At 53.3% G+C, this 18,286-nt stretch overlaps 2 protein-coding genes across 3 annotated transcripts in view; one reads left to right on the top strand and one right to left on the bottom strand.

The window, feature by feature from the left end:
• Positions 1 to 7,562: 7,562 nt before the first annotated feature.
• On the top strand, positions 7,563 to 12,343 carry FUZ (fuzzy planar cell polarity protein). The gene is made up of 11 exons (XM_045772187.2): positions 7,563 to 7,820; positions 8,083 to 8,204; positions 8,478 to 8,562; positions 8,677 to 8,745; positions 8,962 to 9,066; positions 9,849 to 10,046; positions 10,175 to 10,270; positions 10,598 to 10,704; positions 10,780 to 10,844; positions 10,925 to 10,999; positions 11,860 to 12,343. The coding sequence occupies exons 1-11, from the start codon at positions 7,710 to 7,712 to the stop codon at positions 12,084 to 12,086; spliced, it is 1,260 nt and encodes a 419-aa protein (XP_045628143.1). The 5' UTR covers positions 7,563 to 7,709; the 3' UTR covers positions 12,087 to 12,343.
• AP2A1 (adaptor related protein complex 2 subunit alpha 1) overlaps positions 12,122 to 18,286 on the bottom strand; it is a 30,717-nt gene continuing 24,552 nt past the window's right edge. The window contains exons 10-24 of one of the 2 annotated variants that reach the window (XM_087870990.1): positions 18,137 to 18,274; positions 17,691 to 17,873; positions 17,108 to 17,205; positions 16,635 to 16,866; positions 16,360 to 16,527; positions 16,114 to 16,277; positions 15,729 to 15,794; positions 15,332 to 15,388; positions 15,142 to 15,224; positions 14,935 to 15,023; positions 13,619 to 13,743; positions 13,409 to 13,525; positions 13,249 to 13,318; positions 12,889 to 13,023; positions 12,122 to 12,562 (exon numbers count right to left, since the gene is read on the bottom strand). In XM_087870990.1, the coding sequence (XP_087727116.1) occupies positions 12,485 to 12,562; positions 12,889 to 13,023; positions 13,249 to 13,318; positions 13,409 to 13,525; positions 13,619 to 13,743; positions 14,935 to 15,023; positions 15,142 to 15,224; positions 15,332 to 15,388; positions 15,729 to 15,794; positions 16,114 to 16,277; positions 16,360 to 16,527; positions 16,635 to 16,866; positions 17,108 to 17,205; positions 17,691 to 17,873; positions 18,137 to 18,274 (1,803 nt within the window). In that variant the 3' untranslated portion in view covers positions 12,122 to 12,484. The remainder of the gene's footprint in view (positions 12,563 to 12,888; positions 13,024 to 13,248; positions 13,319 to 13,408; positions 13,526 to 13,618; positions 13,744 to 14,934; positions 15,024 to 15,141; positions 15,225 to 15,331; positions 15,389 to 15,728; positions 15,795 to 16,113; positions 16,278 to 16,359; positions 16,528 to 16,634; positions 16,867 to 17,107; positions 17,206 to 17,690; positions 17,874 to 18,136; positions 18,275 to 18,286) is intronic. The other variant, XM_087870991.1, reaches the window with a different exon arrangement.

Raw genomic sequence — 18,286 nt, 5'->3', positions numbered from 1 at the left:
ATATCGAGAGAGGAGCAGCTGGCCGCCATCTTTGAGCGAGGCGCTAGTTCTGACTCTGGTCTTAATAGGAGGGCCAGGAGACCTGGTTGCTATGCAACGCATACGCTGCCCTAGTTTTCTACCGGAGAGATTAGGTTTCTAGTTAAATTTTTTCTGGCGCGGAGAGATGGGGGGAGGGTTGTGTGAAGGGTCCAATCACATCCTCTGCAATGGGTTACTAGGCAACGCTCGAGGTTGCAGTCCACTTGGAGGGGAGTGCAGCTGTTCTTCCCCCTCAAAGAAGCCGAATTCCAACCCCAGTGGCGGTTGCTAGGCAACACCTGATTGTTGTTTTCTGGGAGAGCGGCCAGAAACTGGCCTAGAACATAAATACATTCCAGGTGGATTAAAAATGTAAATGCAACAAATGAAACCTTAAAAATAGCTGAAGGAATAAAGAAACACACTGTACAATCCTGAAGCCTGGAAAAGGAGTTTATCATCACAGCAAAGCCAGAAAATGTAAAATATTGATCAATTTGTCCAAGACTCCATAAACCGAGTTGGAAAAAAATTACGATAAACTGGGAAAGTCATTTGTAACACATATGTTGACTGAAATTTACTACACAAATACATGTTACTCATCAATAAAAACTTAGGGAAATAGAAATTATATATATATATATATATATATATATATATATAATTTTTTTAAAGATTTTATTTATTTATTTGACAGACACAGCCAGCGAGAGAAGGAACACAAGCAAGGGGAGTGGGAGAGGAAGAAGCAGGCTCCCAGCGGAGAAGGGGAACCTTATGCGGGGCTCGATCCCAGGACCCTAGGATCATGACCTGAGCCGATGACAGATGCTTAACAACTGAGCCACCCAGTCGCCCCTAGAAATATATATATTTTTTAATGGTAAGGAGGATCTTCCCCCCACACAAAACAATTTAAAATGGCAAACAAATATCAGAAAACTGCTTATCCGCCCCAATTAAAAAGCGTTTTACCTTTGTCATGTTAATGGATATTGGAAAGAATAATGTCCATGAGGGTGGGAGAGTTGAGGCTCAGACATAGTCTAGAGGGGGTGTGAATCAGCGCAACTTGCCCCAGTGCATTTTGGCATCATACTTCAAGATAAAAGGGTGCCTTCCTCTCGCATACAGTTGTATCACCATTTTGTCACATTTACCTTACCCATCCCTTTTTGCTTTTATTTTCTTTGCCAAAGCCTTTTAAAGCAGAGCCCCAACATCCTATCATCTTACTTCTACATCCCTGGCAGACCTCTCTAAAAAGTTGCAGACATTTTCACACATGGCCACCATGCCATTATCATCCCTAACAAAATTATTTCTTGGTGTCATCTAACACTAAATCCACAATCAAATTTCCCCAATTCTCTCAAAATGGCTTTTTTCAATTGTTTTATTTGCATTAGAATCCAAAGACCAAACACATTTAGACATTGTATCTCTTAAGTTTCTTTTTTCCTTTTTCTTTTCTTTTTTTTTTTTTAAGATTTTATTTATTTATTTGACAGAGAGCGAGACAGCACAAGCAGGGGGAGCAGTAGAAGGAGGGGGGAAGCAAGCCCCCCCCCCCCAGCTGAGCAGGCAGCTCCATGCAGGGCTGGATCCCAGGACCCTGGGATCATGACCTGAGCCAAGGCAGACGCTTAACCATCTGAGCCACCCAGGTGCCCCTTAAGTTTCTTTTAATCTAAAGGAGCTCCCATCTTTTTTATGCCGGTGTAATTCAATTTTATTTTTTTTTATTTTTTATTTTTTAAAGATTTTATTTACTTATTCGACAGGATAGAGACAGCCAGCGAGAGAGGGAACACAAGCAGGGGGAGTGGGAGAGGAAGAAGCAGGCTCATAGCAGAGGAGCCTGATGTGGGGCTCGATCCCATAACGCCAGGATCACGCCCTGAGCCGAAGGCAGACGCTTAACCGCTGTGCCACCCAGGCGCCCCTAATTTTAATAAAATTATAATGAAGGGCCGCTTTGGTGGCTCAGTTGGTTAAGCATCTGCCTTCGGCTCAAGTCAAGATCCCAGGGTCCTTGGATTGATGCATCAGGCTCCCTGTTCAGCGGAGAGCCTGCTTCTCCCTCTGCTGCTCCCCGCTGCTTGTGCTTTCTTGCTCTGTCAAATAAATAAATAAAATCTTTAAAAAAATAAAATAATAAGGAAGATTAAATTGGAAAAAGGAAAAATGATCAACAGGTAAGAAGATTAAAATGCTTCCTAAAATTAAAATCTGCCCTGTTAACTAAAAGGAAACCTTTCTTTAGATAAGCTGAACATAGGATTGGTTGTATTGACTGATTTTCTTAAAAGATTTCATTTATTTATTTGAGAGAGAGAGCGCGTGCGCGCGCGCACAGAAGTGGGGGGAGAGAGGCGAAAGGAGAGGGGGAAGCAGACTCCCGGCTGAGCAAGGAGCCCTACCAGGGCTGGATCCCAGGACACTGGGATCATGACCTGAGCCAAAGACAGACACTTAACTGACTCGGCCACCCAGGCGCCCCTGAGTTTTAATACATTTCCGTTAATGTATTACAAATGGTAAAAATGAACAATTGGATATTTTAGCCTGGACTGCTGCTTCTGGCAGTATGATGGATTAGGTGTTACAATATTGTTTTTGCAACATTGGTGGTTTCTTAAAAGGTAGACCTCGTGGGATGCTTGGGTGGCTCACTTGGTTAAGCGTTTACCTTTGGCTCAGGTCATGATCCCGGGGTCTTGGGATCCAGTCCTGCATTGGACTCCCTGCTCAGTGGGGAGTGTGCTTCTCCCTCTGCCTCTGACTGCCACTCTCCCTGTTTGTGCTCTCTTTCTCTCTAATAAATAAATAGATAAATAAATCTTTAAAAAAAAGATTTTATTTATTTATTTGAGACAGAGAGAGAGAGCACGAGTAGGGGGAGGAGCAGAGGGAGAAGCAGACTCCCTGCTGAGCAGGGAGTCCAAAGCAGGACTCCAGCCCACCTCAGCCTCTCAGCCGAAGGCAGACACTTAGACTGAAACACCCAGGCACCTGCAACGGTTTTTTAAAAAAGATTTATGTATTTATTTGAGAGAGAGAGAAACAAGTATGGGTGAAAGGGCAGAGGGAACAAATCTCAACCAGATTCCCCACGGAGCTTGGAGTCCGACAGGAGCTCGATCCCACGACCCTGAGATTATGACCTGAGTGGAAACCAAGAGTAGGATACTTACCAGACTGAACCACCCAGGCGCCACAAGGAGAAGCAACATTTTAAGAGTTTATTGCTGTATATTTTCTAGAATTGATGAGGAAAAAAAACAAAACAAAACTGGGGCACCTGGCTGGCTTGGTCTGTAAAACATGCAACTCTTGATCTCAGGGTTGTGAGTTCGAGCCCCACATTGTGCAGAGATTACTTAAAAAAAAAGAATAGTGTGAACAAAGCAAAACATGAATCCTTGGATCCCAGAAGCACGGAATATATAATTACATTTAAAAAACTGCTGACTTTGACTCATTGTAGTGAAAGAGAAGCCTGAAAAGTACCCAGATTAGAACAGACCTCCACAAAGAAATTATACGTAGAATGAGAGCCAACTTCTTAACAGCAAAAACAGAAACTAGAAAAAGGTGGTATATGTTAAGACTTGGAAAAAATTACTTATCACTCCAGGGGCACCTGGGTGGCTCAATCAGTTAAGCGTCCAAATCTTGATTTTGGCCTGGGTTGTGATCTCAGGGTCGTGAGATTGAGTTCCAGTTGGGCTCGGTGCTGAGTGCGGAGCCTGCCTGACATTCTCTCTCTCTCTCTCTCTCCTTCTGCCCCTCCCCTCATGTTCTCTCTTTCTCTCTCTCTCAAAAAAAAAAAAAAAAAATTTAACTATCACCCCAGAACTGAATGATAATGAAGCTGGGGTAAAACATTCCAGGTAATAAAAACAGAATTTAACTCCAAGAAACTTTCTAAACGATGTGATGAGATAGTAAGAAATATATATTTGCTCCTTGTCCCACTTCCTGGCCCAGGTTCCTAAAACCCTTGTAATTTCCTGAGGGTTAAGGGTGGTAGGAGCATTTTTTATTTTAATATATATGGCCTCGGAATATGGCCTTGGTCTCCTATTGGTTCCTCACACAAGAACTTGTAACATCACTGGGATCTCTGGAGTGAAAAGAGTGTCTTTTGGCATGCTGATGAAATGACTGTGGCTGGGGCCCCCTTGATAGCTTCAGAATGGGACTGGTCACCAAAAGGACCAAGGCATGCTTCAAGGGTTGGATCCCCCCCCGCCGCCCCCCCGCCCCGCCCTCTGGGGAGAGGAGAAGTGCTGGGGATTGAGTTAACCAACAACCGTCAATGATTTAATCAATCATGCCTACCTAGTGAAATCTGCATTAAAAACCCCTAAAAGACATGGGTTCAGAGCACCTCTGGGTTGGTGAATGCATCCACGTGCTGGGGGAATAAAGTACCCCAATCTCCATAGAGACACAAGCTCTTCTACAGAGGACCCTTCTGGACCTCCCTCTAGGTACCTCTTCAACTGGCTGTTCGTTTTTATCCTTTACAATAGATTTTTATAAGAAACCAGTAATACTGGGGTGCCTGGGTGGCTCAGTCAAATATCCGATTCTTTTTATTTTATTTTTTTAAAGATTTTTATTTATTTGACAGAGAGAGACAGCCAGCGAAAGAGGGAACACAAGCAGGGGGAGTGGAAGAGGAAGAAGCAGGCTCCTAGCGGAGGAGCCTGATGTGCGGCTCGATCCCAGAACGCTGGGATCACGCCCTGAGCCAAGGCAGACGCTTAACCGCTGTGCCACCCAGGCGCCCCATAAACATCCGATTCTTGATCTCAGCTCAGTTCTTGATCTCAGGATTGTGAGTTCAAGCCCCACATTGGACTCCATGTCCAGCATGGGGCTTACTTAAAAAAAAATAAAATAAAATAAACCAGTAATACTAAGTGTTGCCCTGGGCTCTGTGAGCCATTATAGCAAATTATCAAATCTGAGGAGGTGGAACCCCCAACTTGTAGCAAACTTAGACAGAAGTATGGGTATGCTGAGGACCCATTACTTGTGATTGGTGTTTGAAGCGGGGGCAGACTCATGGGACTGAGCCCTTGACCTTCCAGATCTATGCTGACTCCAGGTGGTTAGTGTCAGAATTGAATTGACTTGTAAGTTTTCTGTTGGTGTCCACAGAAAACTGGAGAATTGCTTGGTGTGGAAACCCTACACATTTGGTGTCAGAAGTGTTATGAGGAGAGAACCAGTTTTCCAGGAGGATGTACTTCAGGAAGGAGGCAAATTTAAAATTATCTTGAAAGGATGGTCTGAGAGGCAAGAAGGAAACAGGAGGGCAAATGAAACACAAACACTTATGTAGTTACAACACTCCCTGCATAAAATAAGAAAAATATTCAATGAAGGCATAAAAAAGTCCCAACTACAATGCTGACAACACTTAGTTGGTTAGTCTGGATGGAGTTTAACAGAAGTAAGCTGTTATATGTTCTTTGTAGTATTTGAGAGAGCATTTAAGATCTTCTTTAACTTTTTGCTAAATTAAATGTGTATGGTAAAATTTCAAGGGTAACTAATAATAATAAAAGAGAGTTAGGGTGTATACATTTGAAACCAGAAGAGATGCAGAAAAATGGATTGAGGAAATGAAAAAATAATCAAGGAAAAGATAAGAAAGGAGGAAAATGCATTAAAAGGAAGGATGATAAGAAATATAAAAATAAGGTGGTAGAAATAAATCCAAATATATCAGTAGTCATAATAAATATAAATGGACTAAAGAAAAATTCATAGAACTACAGAAAGCAATTGATACTTTACTTCATTTCATTTATTTATTTTAGAGAGAGAGCACGCACGAGAGAGCAGGGGTTGGGGTAGAGGCAGAGGGAGAGAGAATCCCAAACAGGCTCCATGCTGAACCCAGAGCCCGACGTGGAACTTGATCCCACGACCCTGAGATCATGACCTGAGCTGAAATCAGGAGTCAGATGCCCAACCGACTGAGCCACCCAGGCGCTCCTAACTCATTTTTTAGAAAGTAATCTTTACACCCATCGTGGGGCTCAAACTCATGACTCAAGAGTTGCACACTCCTCAGACTGAGCCAGCCAGGTGTCTCCGTGCTCATTTACTATTTTAGGTACATTTCTTCCTCTAAAAGTCTGATTCAGTTTAGTGTGCAGATAAATATTCTAATATTATCAGCTATCAGAAATCAAATCTAGAGAGGCCCCTGGATTGCTCAGTAGGTTAAGTGTTGTCTGACTCTGGATTTTGGTTCAGGTCATGATCTCAGGTTTGAGAGATCTAGCCGCTTATTGGGATCTGGGCTCAGCAGAGAGTCTGCTGGAGATTCTTTCCCTCTGTCCCCCTGCTTGTGCTCTTTCTCTAAAACAAATAAATAAATCTTACAAAAGAAAGAAAGAAAGAGAGAGAGAGAGAGAGAAAGAAAGAAAGAAAGAAAGAGAAAGAAAGAAAGAAAGAAAGAAAGAAAGAAAGAAAGAAAGAAAGAAAAAGAAAGAAAGAAAGAAAATCTAGAATGCAGGCAAAACACTTCTGAAAGGAAATAAATGTGTTTTAACATTACTATATATTTCAGAAATACATCTGGATGAATGAAGGCCACCATTCTCACAAAAGAGAAAAGTTCTAGCTGATTAAATTCATAACTAAAGGAAATTTTACTTTATCAGTTTAAACACAGAGAAAGGAAACTAATGTATGTCAATACAGGATTGGCTAAATTGATTTTGTTACATCCATAATGTTGATTATAAAAAGACATTTTTTTGGAAAACGACACGTATTTATTTGGTCTAATGAGAAAAAGTTTGAACGCAACATTAGCACAGTGATCATATTTGTCAAAATGTGTGGATGTACTGTTTAACTGTCAATTTTTATTTCGGGAAAGGGCTTGGGAAGGAGTATTTTCACGTTCGGCATGCTGCACTAACATGTATAAATTTATTACAAAATAATCTTATTTTTATGATTCTGGAACATAAAGGATTTCATCTTTCTTTTTCTAATAACAAAAACAACCATCTCATTTGGTGGTTACTAGGCAACGTCGGCCGGACCAAACCATCCGCTAGGGTGAAGGGGGAGATGGTATTTCTCTCGGTTTTGCTCCAGATTCGTCATGCGGCCATCTTTGAGTGGGGCACTGCTCTTTGCAGCCTTAAACTGGAATTTAGACGGACTGTGGTTGCTAGGCAACGCCTCGGCACCGCACCATCTTTGAGTGGGGCACGGGTGTTTACCAATTTAGAATGTAAGACGTCCTAAGAACCTACCTGATACTTGCTAGACAATTCCTTGGCGCAGTCACTACCTTCAAGCCGGGCTCTTCATTCTCGTCTTTAAATAAATGGAATCAAAACATTTGGGAGAAACTACGAAGCTTTACAAGTACGATGGGTGCCATCTTTGTTAGGGGCACTTGACTTCCGGTTGAGGCGGAAGAGAACCTAACGGGGCTTGGGGGAGGTACTGGAATAGAGATTGTGAGTGGGTTTGAGTTGGATGAAGAAGGCGGGAAATCTGCTTCTCTTCCAATCAGCTCCCCATCTCGCCCTCTGGCGGCTACGGCCGGCCGACCAGCAGCCCTACTTAGTGTGACTCCGGGCATGCTCCAAAGTGGTCACTGACAGCCCCCACGAGGGGACTGGAGGGGATTCCAGATGGGCGAGGAGGGGACAGAGGGCACCGTATACCTGCTTTGCCTTGCGGCCTCCAGCGGAGTTCCCTTGTTCTGCAGAAGTAGCCGCGGCGGCGCCCCCGCCCGCCAGCAGGTGGGGTCCTGGATCCCTGAATCTTCAAAATAGAAGGGGGCTAGGCACTTGGACTCTTGGTCGTCAAGGGGGTAGGGTTTGGAGACCTTTCGGAGTTGAGTTTAGAGGGCCAAGGGTGCAATGACTGGACTAATAATCCTGGTTCCCAGAAGAGGAGGGGCCAGGGGATGTAGCAAGAGGAGGGGGCTGGGGCCCTGGACACTTGGGTCCCAAGGTGGAGGGGATTGGGGGCTCCTGTCTAATGTCCCCAACTTTTCCCCAGCTCCCGTTCTCTGTCATCGGTTCCCTCAATGGAGTACACATGTTTGGGCAGAATCTCGAGGTGCAGCTGAGCTCTGCAAGGACAGAGGACACCACCGTGGTGTGGAAAAGCTTCCATGACAGGTCTCCAAGCTGTACCTTTTGGGGCAGGGCCACGGTCTGGGTGATGGCCCCTGATGAAGATGACCCTGAGGCCTACCAGCTCTCCAAGGACAGCTGTTTACTTGCCTGTGGAATCTTCAACAAGCCAGTTACCCTTTCTGATCCCTGAGTTTCTCTGTACCAGAAGCCTGTTGTGCTGGCTGGCAACCGGGATCAAGGGCGGACTCTACTCCCCTCACGGCCCTGTTTCCCTGGACTGGACTCATTCTTCCTTCTCACCTTCCTTTCTCACAGCATCACCCTCATTGTTCTGTCATCTGAGGAGGGCACCTCGGAGCTGAAGCTGGAGAGACTACTCCAGATGGTGTTTGGGGCCATGGTGAGACTTCCCAGCCTTCTTCCCCAAACCCAGAAATCTGAGCTCTCAGCATCCTCCTCTCTCACACCAGGAGTCCAGATTCCCAGACCCTGCTCTCTTATTTGGTTCTTCTAGGTTCTTGTTGTAGGACTCGAAGAACTGACCAATATCCGCAACGTAGAGAGATTGAAGAAGGAGTTGAGGGTGAGGCTACAGGACGTGAGCCTGGAAGTTAAGATCCCAGGTCACTGATATTCAGAAACTACAGTTCCCAGCAGCCCCTGGGGCAGCCTGGTGACTGACCCTAGAGCCAGGCCCAGCAGGGCTAGTTTTCTGAAGGGGAGGCAGCAGATCTGGGGCCTGCCTGGGTCCTAAGCTCCTCCCTCTTCCCTCCTCCCTCCTCCCTCCTCCCTCTGCTAGGCCAGTTACCGCCTCATTGACAGTTTCCTGGGGGACTCTGAGCTCATCGGAGACCTGACCCAGTGTGTGGACTGCGTGGTTCCTCCAGAGGGGTCTCTCCTGCAGGTACTGAGGATGTGTTGGGAACCCTTAAACCTGTCACTGGCTCTGGCTCTGTCCTCATCCTCTTACCCTGGATCGTGGCCTCAACCTTTTCTCGTCTTTTGGGCTTCCATTCCAACCCCCACTTGGCCCCAGAAGGGTCTTTCTACACCGAGAACTGACCCAACCCCTCCCCAGCTCACAGCCTTCCCATGGCTTCCATCACCCCCAGGACAAGCTCCCATCCCCCCAGCCTGGTGTTCGAGGACCTGTGAATCTGAAACCCACCAATGTGCTCACCCTGACCTCTGCTAACTCCACCATCCACCTTTACCCGTCTGTCTCAGGAGTCCCCTGGACCCCAACAACTTCCCAACTTCCTTGCTTGGCACATGCTGTTCCTTTTGCTGGTTAATTTCCATCTATCCTACCTTAAATACCGCTCTTGTTGATGCCCTGGGCATGGCCGCTTCCCATGACGTGACTAGGGGCAGGTGACTTGACCTCTCCGAGCTGGACTAGGTGTTTGATTGCCCCTACTTGGCACATAGGATTCAATAAACCGCAGCTGCGGCTGTTTTGATTATTAGCTTCAGTAACATGGGTCAGGCTAGGGAGCAGCCACCCTGCCAGTTTAACTTTACAGTGTGACTTGGGGATGGTACCTGCGTGTGAAGGAGAAGGCCCAGGGAGAATGAGACACGCGGGCATGCCACTCAGCAAGCTTTGAATTGTATGCCTGTTTCTTCACACTCCCCGTTCACCTGGGAAGTCATTGACGCCCCTGCTCATGTCTCCCGACTCAGGAAGCCCTCTCTGGGTTCGCCGAAGCGGCGGGCACGGCCTTTGGCAGCCTGGTCGTATCGGGCCGGGTGGTGGCAGCAACAGAGAGCTGGTGGCGGCTGGGGACGCCGGAGGCCGTGCTGCTCCCCTGGCTGGTGGGGTCCCTGCCTCCTCAGGCCGCTCGCGACTACCCGGTTTACCTGCCGCACGGGAGTCCCACGGTGAGTTGGGGGGTCGGTGCTCCTGGGACAGGCGGGGGCAAAGGGACCTAGAGGCCGGGACGCGAGGAGGCGGGGCTCGGGTGGGAAGGAGCGGAGCTCCGGCGAGCCCCTGGTGCGCCCCGCTTCAGGTCCCGCACCGGCTTCTGACCCTGACGCTGCTGCCGGGCTTGGAGCTGTGTCTGCTCTGCGGGCCGCGCCCTCCCCTCAGCCAGCTGGATCCACAGGTGAATCCGGCGAATGTCCCCGCTTTTCCCCTATAACTCCGCCCGCCGGCCCCGGCCCTTCTCCCACCACCTCGCCCTGCCCGTGTTGTCTGCTCTGGGCCCGCCCTTCGTCAGCCCCGCCCCTCCAACAGGCCCCGCCCCCCGTGGACTGCGTTCCAATCACCTTCCAGCCGGCCCGGTCCCTCCATCGCTCTCATCCCATCCTTCCAGGCTTCACCCTTTCCTTGGTTCCCTCTGTCCCCCGCCCTCGTGGGCCCCTCCTCTCCTCCCTGGCCACGCCCCTTCCCCGGTACCCTCCCCTGACCTCACCGACCGGCCTTGCCTCAGCTTTTGGACCGCTGGTGGCAGCCAGTGCTAGACCCGCTGCGGGCCTGCGTGCCGCTGGGACCCCGAGCGCTGCCGGCTGGCTTCCCTCTCCACATGGACATCCTCGGGTAGGGCTTCGACGGGGGTGTAGGTTGGGGGTCCTCATGCCCTCCGCCCTGGCCATGACACCCCCTTTCTCACAGGCTGCTGCTTCTCCACCTGGAACTGAAACGTTGCCTCTTCACGGTGGAGCCCTCTGGGGATCAAGGTGACAGAGGAAGGCGAGGCCGGGAGGGGCTTGGGCCCAGGAGGGGCCCTCTGTCACCCTGTCTCACTTCCCCTCTCCAGAGCCTTCTCCTGAGCAGCGTCGGCGCCTCCTGCGCTCCTTCTACACCTTGGCCACCGCCACGCACTTCCCACCAGGTCAGAGGCAGATAGTGTGACCCCTTGGCACACGCCAGGACACTGAGTCTTAGATCACACAAGGGAAGACAGGGCATCCACACTGATGGGGAGGGGCAGGGAGGTCGCAGCCTAGAGACCACAGAATCTACTAGGCAGTCCGTCCGAACAGTTAACGCTGAGACTTACACATATAATGACTCACTTCACTCACTTCATCCTCATAGGTGAGGGTTAGCTCCTATTACATCATCATTCTGATACTACGGATGAAGAAACTGAGGCTCAGTTAATAAGCAGCAGAGAGCCATGATTCACACATAGGTAGCCTGGTTCCCATATCCACACTCCACTGTACTGCTCCAAGTACAGACTTTGCCACAGTCTTTGCCCCTCAGGGTGGGGGGTGTTCTACAGAGCCTAGATTAGGAAGGAAAAGTCGTCTTAGAGCCCATGAGGCCCTAGGGAGACAAAGGAAGGGGCAGGGTAGTGGCCCCTCCTAGCTGTATGACTCCACCGCCCTTACCTGCTGCCCTGTGTAAAGTGGGGGGGGGGGGCTGGGGAGGGTTCCAAGGGCTGTGCCTGGAGTCCAGTGCCTGGTACCTGGTCAGCATAGCTGCATGTCTGTGATCTGTATTGCTAAGCAGACTGTCCAGGGCTGCACATATCACCTCCTGGAGAGGGAGGGCTGGAGACTGACTGGGAAGAAGGGGGAGAAGGTCCATGTCCTTCTTCAGGCAACTGACAGCCAGCCGGAGCCATGAGGGCCTGGCCCATCAGGAGTCAGACTTAGGCCCAGAATGTGGCGTTGCTCCTACAGGTTTGCAGTCTAGTTGTCTGGGCCCCACTGGTCACCTTGGCCATTCCTGTCCTTCCTCCAGAGCCGGGGTCACCAGAGGAGAAAGTGGAGGATGTGGCCCAGAAGACCCAGGTGCCAAGAGCCTGCTACCTGGTGTCCGGGCCCGAGGAGCCAGGCGCAGGATGGCGGCTGGTGGCTCTGCAGTCGGGGCCACGGCGGTTGCTGCTGCTGCTGTCTGCCCAGAGTCCCATCCATGCAATGCGGGGCTTGGCCACCCACACTCTGCATGCCCTCACCCCACTCCTCTGACCCCCAGGCGTGAGCCATTCACACACACATAGCTATTAGCGTCTTTCTGTTTATTCGCTCACAATAATACACAGCCCCTGGACAGGGAGGGGGCAGGAGGGGCTACGATGGGGTGGGGTGGGAGGGGAGGTGGTGCCCACTTCCCTGGCCCCTCTCCCCTCTGTGCTTAAGGGGGAAAGGGAGGGAGGGGGCTCCCCCTTACCCCCCAGAATGTAAACAGCAGCAGATGAACAAAAATAAAAATACAAAAGGCCGGAGGAAGGTTCCAGGCATTCCCCCCACCCCTGGGGTCTTCCCTGTCACCAGTGGAGGTCCCCTCGCTGCCCCATCCACCAAAGCTGCCTCAGTCCTAGGGGCTGCCCGGCGCCGGCCACATCCCCGGGGGCAGAGTCCAGGGCTCAGAACTGCTGGGCCAGCAGCTCACACAGGTGACGGGAGACGGGTTCCTTGCTGGTGCGCAGAGTCAGCCGGTACATCTGGGTGGGGGACATGGCGGCGCGGACTCAGGGAGGAGGCAGAGGGGACAGAGAGCCCGGGGAGAGGAGGATACAAGGGAGATAAAGAAGAAAAAGGACAAAGGGATCAGAAAGGTGATGGAAGGGACAGGAGGCAGGTTAAAAGCAACACAGGAGGGAAAGGGTGAAGGACAAAGGTGAGACCCAGAGGGTGGAAAGGATGTGTCGAGGAAGACAGTAGATAGAGAACACAGGGACACAGAGCAGAGGGGCGGGATTAAAAAAGAACACAGTGAGGCAGGGGGTAACGTGTCAATGTCAGGGGCACCTCCCAGACCACCACTCACCTGAGCCTGGGCGTTGGGCTCCAGCCGGAGCAGACAGCCCACCTGCAGGGCTTTAGTCTGGATGATTCCAGCCCCCACAAAGTTCTCAGGGTTGGGGTCCACATTGTCCAGGAGAGCAGAGCCAAACCCCAGGAGCTGGGGAAGAAGGGTAGCCATCAGAGGGTGCCAAATCTGGGAGCCACCAGGCAGCAGCAAACCAGTTTCTCCAAAGCCCTTGTGAGTGGGAACTAGCCCCATTTTAGAGATGGGGAAACAGAGGCACGGAAAAATGGGCACCGCTCCCCAAACTCCAGTTAGGAGAGGCAGGGCTGGGCTGTGGGTCCAGGGGCCCCTCTCCGGTCTCACCCAGTGGTCACTCACTTTTGCCTTAGTGACTTCTGCATCCATGGGGTGGTTGGCTTTGAAGATTTTCTGTGCCTCCTGTTGGGGGCTAGCGGAGGGGAAAGGTTCGGGTCAGGTGCTTGGAACGCCCCCCCCCCCCCCCCAGTGCAGTTGAGGCTCCGCCCCCTCCACTGCTCACAGGCTCAGCTGCTTCCAACGCTGGAAGAAGTCTTGAGCCGCCATCTCTGTCGGCTGGAAGAACTTGTTGATGGTCACGGGGAGCTTCAGGGTGAGGGACTGGGGGGCACCCCCGTACCTGGCAGGGCGGGGAGGGGGCAAGGAGGCTCCATCAGACCCTGGCCCCCATCCAGGAGACCGCGGCCGCTCGGCAGGACCCCGCCCGACTCACCGGAAGCGCACGGACAAGAGCGGGGGCGTCAGGAAGTCCCGCAGACACTCGATGTTGAGCACCTGCTGCACCTGCGCCCCGCCGTCCACCTGCGCGGCCACGCGCTTGGTCTGCACCGCCAGCTGTGCCGGCCGGGGGTCAAGGAAGCCAGAAAGAGGCGGCGGCCCCCCGCGGTCCTGGCCACGAACCCCTGATGGTTCCGAACCCCAGCCTGCAGGCTTCCAAGGGGTCGGGCCTGCCATCCAGGGCGCATCATCCTACCTACGCAGCACCAAACTCCACAGCCCTTCCTCAGTGAGACCTCTGGCCACCCCCTGGGTGCCTACTCTGGCCTTCCACGATTGGCTCAGGGACCTCCATTATGGCACATAATGTCACACCGTACTAGGGCAGAAGCCCTTCCGGGGCTGGGATGGCTGACTCGAGTTTGCATCCTGGATCTTACCACCTCGGGGACTCCGGGCAAGCTACTTTCTTTACCTCTTAGCCTCAGCTGCAAAATGGACACAGAGTCCTCAGCATTCAGTGAAATAATCCAGTACGAGTACTTGTGCGTGTGTCTGGCACACGGTAGGGGCCCCAAAATGGCAGCAGCACTATCACATCTGCCTTCAAGTTGGCAAGGATGGGGTCTTAGGCATCTCTCACCCCTGCCCCCCACCCATGCCCAGCACAGAGCTGAGCCTCCCGGGGGGCTCTGGAGATGTTGATGAGGGCTGAATGAAGCAAAGGACTGAAAAGGTCTCCAGAGCTCTGGGGCCTCACCCCTGTCATTTCATGGGTGTGAAAACCGCTATCAGAGAAAGGAGAGAGGACTGACACCTTCCTTTATGCCAGCCACCCTTCCAGAGTTTTCCAAACACAGTGACCTTCAGAATACTATGAGAAGGAAGAGGGTCTACACTTCAGACCGGGGATAGGAAGGCTCAGAGAGGCCAAGTGACTGTCTCAGATCACACAGAAGGCCCTGCTCAGCATCCAGACCCCCAGGCCCGGCTCTTGAATGTGGGAGGCACCGGAATCGTGGGTGTGGAGCCGAGTGGAGGACAAAGTCAGGACATGGAAGAGGCCTGACAGGGACAAACGGAGACATACCTATCCCATCACTTCACTGTCCTCAGGCTGTCCTGGGCAGAAGAGGCCCACCCCTGTCTCACAGACTACACTACACCTCAAACCAGTAACCATATGCTCGGGCGCTCAAGAAGACTGAACAGGGTTCTGGCCCCGGGTCTATCTGCTTCCCAGTGGCCAGGAAGGCAGATCGAGAGGGTCAGGGCCCGGGGGAGGGGGTTGGGTCAGGCCGGAAGGATATGAGTCTGGAGGTCTCCAGGGTGGACGACAGTGGGCGAGAAGTTCTGGAACTGCACGGACGTCTTGTTGCCATAGAAAAGATACATGCGGCCTGCAGAGGGTGGGGAGGGGCAGGGCTCCATCTCACTTCCTTCAACCGCCTTTCCAGATGCCACCCACACCCAGGTGTCCCCGAAATCCCAACCCCACACCGCCCCCTCCGGACGCACCCAAGTTCTGCCGGAACTCCGACTTGACTCCAATCTGCAACAGTTGGTTCTCAAACAGGACCCCATTGTTCTTGCACACGAACCTGGGTGGGGGCGGCGGGGAGCTCAGGATGCCAGGGGTGCCTGTCTAGGCCCCACTCAGTGCTCCCCACCTGTCCCCATTCCCTCCCTGATCTTTCCCATGACTCACTTGTTCAGCAGTTCATCGGCTTCTGGGATGGGCGGCCCGATGTCCTCAGGACCTGGGCTGCAGGTGGGGAAAGCAGCGAGATGGGAAGAGGTTGGGGGGCTAGAGAAGACCCAAGCTAAAGGTGGGAGACAGTCACCCCTCAAAGGACAGAATCCCAGAATCCACATACCCAGATTCCCCCAAAGAACACCAGAATCAGACTGGCAATTGCCTCTAATGGGAAACAGGACCCTGGTGTGTGCCGCCACCCCTGCCCCATGTCAGAGGACCCCAACTTTCACTCCCCTCCAAATCCTTGCCTCTGCAGCTCATCAGGAACCCCTTCGTAAGAGCCTGAAGTCCCCTAGCCCTCCCTGGGGACAAAGATCTGCCCCCCAACCCTGAGGCCACCCCTTACTCAGCAGCTGGAGCTGGGTCAGCCAGCAAAGCCATGGGGCTCTCAGGGGCAGGCGGCTCCAGCTCGCTGGGCCATCCAATCCCAGAGCAGACAAGAGAAGACAGGCGTGGCAGGCAGCCAATCCCAGAGAGGCAGCAGAGGGCCGGGGGAGAGAAAGAAAGAGGGAGGAGGGAAAGAGAGAAGGAAGAGCAGGCTGAGACATGGTGATGGGGGAAGGACGACACAGGGTGGCTAGGGTCAGCCAAGAGTCCAGAATGGCCAGAGGGAGAGAGGAGGCAGGGGGAAGTGGCAGCCACGGCGACAGAGGCACAGGGACAGGGAGGGAGGAGGGGGCTGTGAGGGGGCAGACGGAAAAGGGGCAGCCCGGGGGCCGGGCCGGCGGTACCTGAGGAAGGCCTCCTCGGGCGTGGGCCCCAGGCTGGGCTGGGCAGCTGGGCCGTCGGAGAAGACGTCCACCAGGAGGTTCCCTGCACCCGAGCTCGCTGGGGGTGCGGCTGGGGGAGGGGCTGCCCGCAGCCCCAGGAGGTCGGCGGAGGGTGAGGGCGTCGACTGCAGGGAGGTACAGGAGGAGGTGAGAAGGGGTAGCGCCCGGCGGCCCCCAAGCCCCGATGGCCCAGCCCCTGGGACTCACCACAGTGCTAGGGGTGGGCTCCACGCCCCCGTTGATATCATTGCTGCTGGGGTCCCTCCGGCCATCATCTAGGGCACTGCCGGCCCCAGGCCCCTTCTTGCGTTTCAGCTTGGCCAGGATGGACGACTCTCGCTCCGGGAAGGGCGGCATCTCCTCCAGCACCGTGGCCTGTGGGGTCAGAGGGCGAGAGTGGGTCGGGGACAGCTCGGTGGCAGAGGCGAGGGCGGCTAAGGTGCAGGGGTGCCGGAGGGGCACATGGGGGCCGTGGCGCTAACCAGGACATCTGTGCTGGCCACCGAGCTGAGCGTGAGGTACTCGACGGCACGCTGCTGCAGCTCCACGTCAGCGTTGCGCAGCTGGGAGCCGGCCCGCAGCACGCCCTGGATGGTGGCCTTGGTCTCCGGGAAGAGGTTGATGAACTTGATGTAGGTGGACAGCAGCAGGGCCCGGGTGGCCACGCTGCACAGGTGGAACTTGGAGTGCAGCAGAGAGAACTGCACCGGGGGGCTGGGGAGGGCAGAGGGGCATCAGCACGTGGTCCCCTGCCTCCTCCCGGAGCCCCCAGGAGTGCCGCCCCCCACAGAGGCCACCCAGGGCGGTGGCCATTGCAACGCTCTGTCCCAGAGGCTCCTGGGAGCTGAGCTCCCTTGCAACCACCAGATGGCTGTGTGAGGGGCCGAGAAGATCCCCGGGGGCCCCATGACCACCGGCCCCAGACCCCTCAGAAGTGTGGTGTTTACCGCCTCACCTGGAGCGGGGGTCCCCAGCAATCAGATTCCCAAACTCCCCGAGGATGTAGCCGCCGACTTTTACCATGTTCTCATGGCAGGCGGGGGCCTGGAGCGCCTGGAGGCAGAACAGGGCAGGTGAGGACCACAGGGAGCGGAGTGCCCTGACTTAGGACTGCTCAGGGGTGCCAGGTGCAGGGCTAAGCCCATGACGCCCATTAACCTGTGGAACTCTCACGAAGCTATGATGTGGGTGGGATAGTAGGTGGGAAAACTGAGGCATGGACCGGTTAAGTGACTGGCCACTGCTCACACAGGTGGTAAAATCGGGTGGCACCAGGCCCCCTTTCCTGGGGCTGAAGGAGTGGGAAACCACCAGAATCTGCGAATTGGTGACTACGCACTGAGTGGCCCACACCCACGCCCGCTGACCCTCCACTGGCCTGTGAGGACCCGGCCCCCAGGTCCCTTGGTGGCCCAGGGAGGCGAAGGCACTGCTCTGAGGAGGGAGCAGGACAGTGACCACGGTGGGCTGGCCCCACACCCCAGCTGTCCTTGCTCTGCCTCACTGTCCCACTGTGGGGGTGAAGTGGGGGTGCTGACCTCAAAGACGGTCTTGGCAGCGTAGCCCTGGACGTCATCGCGGTTGGTGACGATCTGCAGCACACGGTACCACACCTCCTCACTCACGTAGTCGCCGGCAATGCGGATGAGGTTGAGGATGGTGTCCACGTACCAGCTGTAGTCCACTGCATACTTCTCAGCCAGGATGGCCACCTTCAGGACCTGCCAGCCAGGGAGGGAGGACACATGGGAGCGTGTGCACACATGTGTGCACCCGGGGACAAAGTATGGAATAACCAGATCCGGCTCACCACTGTCCCCATCTGGAGACTCCAGGAGTCCTGACCCTCACCCCCTCTTCCTCCCTCAGGCCCAGGAGTCCAGACCCCCAGCCTCTCCTCCCTCGGACCCAGGGATCCGGGCTTCCAGGCCCCCTCCTCCCTCAGACCCAGGAGTCCAGGTGCTCAGCTCCTCCCAGAACTTACAATCTCTTCACGGATGGCGTAGTCAGCCGTCTCCAGGTACCGAAGCATTTCTGACACGATCTGCTTGGCATTGCTCCGGTCACACATGGCATAGAGGAGGTCAGCCGCCCGCTGTCGCACACTGACGTCCCGCTCCGTCTGAGGGAGGAG

This window comes from Ursus americanus, chromosome 21, assembly GCF_024610735.1.
Source record: "Ursus americanus isolate L20-20 chromosome 21, mUrsAme1.1.p, whole genome shotgun sequence".
Lineage (NCBI taxonomy): Eukaryota > Metazoa > Chordata > Mammalia > Carnivora > Ursidae > Ursus > Ursus americanus.
This window is presented reverse-complemented; position numbering and strand designations above follow the sequence as displayed.